Source organism: Apium graveolens, chromosome 10 (assembly GCF_009905375.1).
Source record: "Apium graveolens cultivar Ventura chromosome 10, ASM990537v1, whole genome shotgun sequence".
In the NCBI taxonomy this organism is placed as follows: Eukaryota; Viridiplantae; Streptophyta; class Magnoliopsida; order Apiales; family Apiaceae; genus Apium; species Apium graveolens.
The window spans coordinates 207,834,349-207,842,289 of NC_133656.1; the positions used below are offsets into that span (position 1 = coordinate 207,834,349).

The 7,941-nt window shown below is 32.3% G+C and overlaps 1 protein-coding gene across 1 annotated transcript; it reads right to left on the reverse strand.

Moving 5' to 3' along the window:
* Positions 1-740: 740 nt before the first annotated feature.
* On the reverse strand, positions 741-4,044 carry LOC141688944 (soluble inorganic pyrophosphatase 4-like). Its single transcript, XM_074493092.1, has 9 exons — positions 3,892-4,044; positions 3,392-3,533; positions 3,264-3,292; positions 2,884-2,949; positions 2,690-2,797; positions 1,763-1,828; positions 1,570-1,690; positions 1,368-1,449; positions 741-1,086 (listed from the first exon to the last, which is right to left on the reverse strand). The coding sequence occupies exons 2-9, from the start codon at positions 3,525-3,527 to the stop codon at positions 1,044-1,046; spliced, it is 651 nt and encodes a 216-aa protein (XP_074349193.1). The 5' UTR covers positions 3,528-3,533; positions 3,892-4,044; the 3' UTR covers positions 741-1,043.
* Positions 4,045-7,941: the final 3,897 nt, after the last annotated feature.

The following is a 7,941-nucleotide window of genomic DNA, read 5'->3' on the forward strand; positions in this document are numbered from 1 at the left end:
AAAACCATTTTTACAATTCGGCAGCCAAGGTATATGCCAAATTTTGGAGCCAGCAACATCTCCAATTCGTTTCCTAATGCAGTATCAACAATACTGTGCCAAATGTAACTAGGATTAGCTCCTAGCTCTGCACTAAGAAACTCTGGAGAAGGAAAGTAACCGGCTTTTATTACTCTACCCACCAAAGACTGTACAAATAATATTAGTTCACTATGATTAAAAACAAACTCTGTAGTTGTGATAAAATGTTTGTGCAATCAGCAAGAATACTCTACCTGGATTTGAAGATTGCAATTTTAAGAATTGTTTCTTCTCGTCCAATTAGATCAAGTATTCTCCCTTGTGGTACTAATATTATGCACATTTTTTTGAAACAAACATTATAAATCTTCAAACAGATAAATTTCAAGTTATTAGGTGGTATAATTTTGGTTTTATCACAGAATAAAACTACATAAAGATTGCACTTTTTTTTAGTGGAATGGAAAGGTAAATCTGCAAGCTTGCAACGATTGACTTGTATGCTTGAGATTTTAAAATTAGCTACATTGTTCAAGTCAGTTTGAAAACGCCTAAAGACCATGTTATTCTTCCTTATTGCAGTGTTTTCACTAGCCTGAAACCACGTTAAATCATCTATTACCAAATCTACTCGATGTTCTTAGACTGTTAAAAAAAGATTTATGCTAAATGAACATATGTGCTGCAACCTGTGAAATACTCCATCAACACAGGCTTCATTCTGTCAACTCAACTGTATATATATTATTGGTGAATTATGAAATACCCAAGTAGTAAAGTAAATTTTACATGTACAAAGAAATTAAAAAACAAACATCTGTAATATGTATGTCCATAACGAGGCATGCATATCCTTTATCCGTCACCATTCATCCTAACAAATTCTTCATGATCATCAACTCTAAGACTACAAAATGTAAACAGTTTTTTTCTTTTGTTTGGTTTGCCAAGTAAGATCAGTTCCCCCCTTTTAAGTGAAGCATTTGCGCCACTGATCATCTCTGTACGGAGTAAAAAAATAACTACCGCCTCAAACTCTCTACTATGTAGTCAGCATAAAGATTCCTGCAAAGAAAGTGGAAACATAATGAATTTACATTGGAATCATTTATTGAAAAGAATGGCAAGATCAATTGGTGATAGGAAGCCTATAATTCAATGGAACTTGGAACTAATGGGCCTTTTCAGCACATGAAAATGTAAAAGATAATGTCTAGATATCTGGTCGATGATGGTATTAAGGAAGAATGAAAAGTTGCAATTAGAGACTACGGAAAATGTTACAAACAACAGGTGTTAATTATATTAGTAGTAGAAAATATAAGTAAGAAGACTCCATCACTTACATTGAATGCTGTATGGCTTCATAAGCCTTTGTGGCAGGAAGAAAATCATCAACTGCAACTTTCTTGTTCTCATTTTTCTTGTCTGATCATTTTGTTAAGAAAAAGAATATACTAATATAACAAATTTTCCGCTAAAGTATAGGTGAAGAGTATTGTATAGTCAAGTCTGTGCTCCATAATTTTATTAGAAGTAGAAGGATACAATCTTCAAAAAAGCGACGAATTTCAGCCAAACGGTGTGGTGGAAGATCCTTGATGTCATTGTAGTCCTTGTACTCGGGATCATCAGCACAAACAGCAATTATCTTGTCATCTGTTTCTCCCTATAATTTGAACAATGTTTTATTATGTCTGCCGAGCTAAAGAAGAACCTTTAGGCCATTAAGAGTAGTTACCTGATCAATCATGGGCATGACGCCTATTGCTTTAGCCCTCAGAAAGCACCCAGGAAGAACTGGTTCCTGGATACATTGAAAAGCCATGTAAGAATCAACAACAGTAATTAATTAAATTCATAACCTTCAGTTGTCTATAATATGCCAAGGTGTTCAAGCAATAACTGAAGGAGTACATCTACAAGGATCCTTGTCATTTCAACAAATTACATCTGCCAATGTATGCATCACTACTTTGTACTACAAAAATTATTTCCAAAGGCCATACTAAAAAAGAAAGTAGTGAAGGTTGTTTATTTATTTGCAGGTACACGGCCTATTGAGCATGCCATATGCAAATCCATCACAAGATTTATATTAACTAGGAGGTTAAGGGAAATTGAGACCTTCTATAGAGCATGTCAAATGTGTGGGGAATGCCACTTTAGCAAAGGAGTTGTAAGATCATAAACATGAATTTTGAAGAGTACTCCACATTCAAACATTGATGTTGTTCTTTTAACTTGTTATTTACATTAAGGATCTCAAATGAAAATGACTAAGACGAAAAGTTTTTTCATTACTTGATATGTCACTAATTGTAAGATCCTTTTCTTAAAATGGATGTAACAGGAGTACCACTAATTTGATTAGCAGGTGCATTGCCTATTTCTCGCTCATTTGGTTCAACACTCCTAACTAGGTGGATAAGGGGTTATGAATATATGGACAGTAATAGAGTGCATTCTAATTTACCAAATGCTTTAGAAAAACAGGTCAGCCATGAGGGTACAGATGCTACCTATATGTTGCTTGGAATTGTTACAATAGCAAAGTATGGTTCCAGTGCACATACATTTTACCATTCGTATGTTCCCTTATACATAAGTCATAAATTGGTTTTTGAAGTTTGCATTAATACTATATAAGTGCAGAGAAATGGTTTACCTGCATGATAACCAACACATCTATAGGGTCATTATCCTCACAGAGAGTGCGAGGGACAAAGCCATAGTTATGGGGGTAGACGACTGATGAATAAAGAACACGATCGACCTGCACACAAAACCAGAAGCTTGTGATGAGATTGTTGGAGAAGAAAGGCGTCATGGTTCAACTGAGTGTGCATGTGGCTTCCATACCTTGATGAGCCCCGTTTTTTTGTCAAGTTCATATTTCACTTTACTGCCCTTGCTAATTTCAATTACCTGCATTATTCAAAAAATTTAACAATTGAATTTATAGTCTAATTCTTGTCATGAATCATGGAGATCATGGAAATTGGCAATAGATGCATCTATCCCGATAGGTGAAGCAGTATGCTTGTAGATGGTAATTATTTGATACTCTCAAGTTATGGCTCAGCAACTAAATGTAGCTCATTGTTACTTTTTATATTCAAATCGCAAACAAAACCACCAAGCAATACCAAAGCTCATCCTAGTCCAGTTTCATTTAGTTGTTAGTAAAACAAACAACTACAGAGTCAGATAAAAGATTATGAGAAATGAATTACACTTACAGCATTAAATATGACTGGGGCATCAGGTCCTGCAACACATCATAAATTTTTCCATATTATGACATGAATAAATAAATTACACGAAAAAGTTTAATCCTTGGATCAGGCCTCATAGAAAAAAAACATGCCTATTTCAAGATCATGCCAAGGATGTGCAGCAACTGATCTCCTAGTCATGGATGAAAGAATTCTTTCATTTAAAGGAACGTGTGGAGATCGTTGGGAAATGGCTGTCTTGGTTTGAATTTCGATAGGTGGAGTCATAGTGAGCTGCACCAGGATCGCGGTTCCAAAAATTATAATCAAGGCCAAATTCAACAACGCTTAATGATCGCAATATAAATCCACTTAATTTTACATTAATGAGAATTAAATCAAGTAGTAGGAGTAAGATTAAATTAGTTTGAAAATCGAAAGCCTGACAATAATAAACATAGTAAAACAGAAAATATCCAACAGATCTGCTACTAGAGGCGTAATTCGAGTTAAGTTGCGATAACAGAGATTTGACAAAGTCCTATTCGAGTTAACATATTTAAACAAATTATCTCTATTCGAACTCGAATCTCGTTTGTCGAAATTCAAGTTGAGAATAAATGATGATACAGAAAACGAGTTGAAAGTGTACCTGAAACGACCGGAGGACAGGGAGAAAAAACAGAATGAGATCTGGAAGAGAGAAAATTATAGCGTGGGAAGGGGATGTAATGTAACACCGAGAATGATAGTAATGTCAAAGGAGAGACTCGCATGGATATATATAACACAAGCTAATGCGTTCCCGCTCAGTCCACCTTTTTTTAACAACGGTGATTTAAAAAAAGGAAAGAAAAGTAAAATGATGGAATTTCCACGTGGTTCCAAATGTCAGATTAGATAGAGGATTAGTCAGGCTGATTATTAGGGAAGTTGTCAACCAAAATAACGTGGTTAGTTCTCTAATAGACGGCTCTGCGGGACAGAGTAATATTAATTTTATAATCGATTTTTTTTTAATTTAAGCTGCAAAAGGATTTTTAGACAAATTCAGGGATTTACAATCTAGTTTTATTTTATTCTTATGATATATTTTTTTGAAATATATTCTTGTGATATCTTTATTGGTGAAATTATTATCCAAGGTTACATTTAAATGGAAATACTTAATTTTAGCAACATTTTATTAGGATAATTTAAGTACAATTGTGCACTTAACAGATTAATTGAATACCATCAATTAGTAAATCAATCTTTTAGGATTGAATGCCAAAAAAAAAAATAGCCAAAAAATGACTTGTCATTTTTCTTGAATATCACCAAAACATAGTACCTTTTTATTATGCACACAAAAGTTTTTTAATAAAAATTTGGGCTTATTTTTACGGATATGTCCCCATGTAACTCTTTCAGGCTAATATTACTAATTTAATTAAGTCTAAAATGTGAAAATAAAATAATAAATATTTACTATTTATTATACACCTCTTTTGCCTTATCTTATATGTAACCCTGTAAATTAGGAAATGAATGTATTTTTAAGTGATTTATAAGTTATGACTCACGGTGGCTGGCACACATTATTCAGACGTTGATCGTGTCTACCATCAATGCAACAATTGGTGATGGTGGTTCAAATGCAAATACAAAACAGCAAGGTTTTAGTTGGGCTTTTTGAATGTGAAGATAACAAAAGATTGCTTCTACGCACTCTCCATTTGCAAGACGCGTTGGAACTGTCCAACACCTAATATTCTCTTGTTTCAATAATTTTTTCTCCATTTTTTGGCAAATTCTTTTTCCCCATTTACAATTTGTAATTCGCAAGCGGAATGAACAGAATTGTTTGTGATCAAAAGAGATCAGCTTATTTAATTGAATTCAATTCGGGTCTTTTTTTAAAGAAGTTGAGTTTGAAAGTAAAAATAAGTTTGAATCAGTTTTTTGTCTATTCAGCTCGAGCTCGACTGGCTTACCTCGAAATCTCAGACTCGGCTCTAATCGGCTCATAAAAAATTATATATTATAAATAGTAAATTATTAATTATCACCTAATTTTTTTATTAATATATTTCTCTCGTAATTTATTAATAATTTAATCAAATTAGAAATGTTGTTTATATTTCCAAACTAAACAATTATTTTTTTTCAAAAGTAACAACTATTAAAACTGTTATCACAATTTGTTCGTATTCAATTCTTCCCATTTTTATAAACACCATTATAACTTGTAATACAAAAATTAAAAATCAAATATAAGTAAAACATCACCGTATAATAATATTTTGACTTTGTCAAAATAAAAATTAATGTATGATTTTTAAAGTCATGAATGTTTCAATAATTTTAAAATAAAATTCGATATGTTCATAAAACTCAATTTGAAAAATAAAATAATATAAATTAAGAAACAAGAATATATTGTCGGGGTGTACATCATTATAAAATAAAAACTAGTATTTGATATTGATATTGATGAAAAGAATGCCCAAAATACACCAGTTTTCGGCTTCTAGTGCCCAAAATACCCGTGTGCGCGAGATCCGCAATAAATACCCATGGATTACGCATTGCACATATGCGTATTCAGACTTTAAAAAAAATGTAAAGAACATGCATTACAAAAATGCGTCTTTTGTTTTTGAATTTAGTTAGAATACACATCTCTAAAAATCAAAAAATAATCCCGCATTCTGTACATGCGTGTTCTTTACAAATTTAAAAAAAATTAAATTCGAGTGTAAGCAATGCGTATTCAGTGGGTATTTAGGACGGAACCTCCCGCCAATCAGCATTTTGGGCAAATCTCCCCAAATTGAGGGTATTTTGGTTTTTCACCCATATTGATGTACCTTATAAAACTATAAATTAGATTTTAAGATAACCCGAATAAAAAGTACATATGATTTATTTGTGGACTATATTCGAATTCGACTTAATTGGATTGTTTTTGAGTAAATTTGTATTTAGTCCGAATTCAGTTTTTTTATTACAAGCCGATTTATAAATACCGCTTTATGTTTGGTTATTAAATTTATCCCAACTCAATTTTTTTTTAAAAATAATTAAACTCCGAACAATTTAAACATGACTTGACTGTTTTAGTTTACCGCTGCCAAGTTGACTTTAATGGATACTTTCCGCAAATGTTATATCCTTCCTGAAAATATTGTAATGCAGCAGTTGAAAGACTCAAAACTTATTCGAATAAAAGAATGTACTTCGAGCCGCCTCCCTCCTCTTGTTCGTCCATTTTCAAGTAAATCGAGGGGTTTTCACTGGTTTTCTCCGGTGGAAAGCCCCAATCCCTTCATTTTATTTTATTCTCGTTAATCTCTTTTTAATAAAACCCAATTTTTTTGGATATTTATGTATCTCTCCTCTTGGAGTGTGTGGTTGTCTCTCCTTTTAGAGTGTTTCTTATGTTTTTGCTTAGTCATGCTTGGGTTAATCTGTTATTGGATCTGTTAGAGAACGAAATTGCTGATATTTTTGGTGATCTGCAAAACTTGTATCGAATCTGGGATGGTGGTAATTATTGCAAGAGCTCACCTTTCACAACCAAAGATTGTTCATCTTTTATGGCTTTACACTTTCTGTATGTCAATAGCTGATATCCGGCATGTAGATAGCAGGGATGCCTTCGGCATGTCTATAGCCGGTGTCCGACATGTAGATTACTGTGGTGCCGTTTCTCCAATCTCATTTTATGCGATTGTTGTTTCTGAATATTGGGCTAATCATAATTTTTACGTGATATGGTCAATTGCGATGTTGCTATTTTCAGAGATGCCGGTGCAATTTGGATCGCTTGGGATGTATTTGATTTCGTTTTTTAGCTTCAAGAATTTTTAAATTTTATGTGTTAAACGATCAGGAAACAAATCATCTAATTGATTTTAGTATGTTATTTGTTTTATCACCCGGTTGTATCGATAGTTGGAGGTTTGCCCCGACTGTATTATATTAAATTTAATGAAAACTTTATGTATTTGTCAAAAAAAAGAATGTACTTCGAAAAATCAAATTTAAAGTTTGACAAAAAGGTAATTTTACATCGAGCATTTGATTTTTGATTGAAGAGTTCATCCATGAGAATCAAAATGTTTTATCCATTTCACGTGTTGATATCTTTATTAAATTTAATTTAAATCGAGTGTGAATCCCATTACTCTCTCTTTTTTTTTTTGCTAAATCATTACTCTCTCTTAACGCCTTGATAATACGTTCCTTCACTTCTTTTTCCAAATTTATACTCCTCATACACTCCCCATAAATGACCTAAACACAAAAAAATATATTTTTTATAGTAAGAAATTCGCTGTTGCTACCTGGATAAAATTTACATGCTCATGCAATTATTTATAAATCACGTAAATCAGGATAAATCATATTTAAATTTTTATTTCATGAAATATGAACCTGTAAATAAGAGAATGGTTATTTTCAGTTTAATCAAGTGAGTCAACTTTACTACAACATTAATAGGTTACAAATTCTAGAATTAGTAGTAACATTCTTATTGGTAGTTTAACAGTACTAGTTTTTTTTATAACATAATACACAACATAACATAAAAAATTAGGTGAACGCAATAATTGAAATGATTAAGTGTTAATTTTTTATTTATTTATAGATTCTGAATACCATTTTGGCTTAATTCGAAATTTATTAAAACGGGATACTTTAACGAGATGTACCT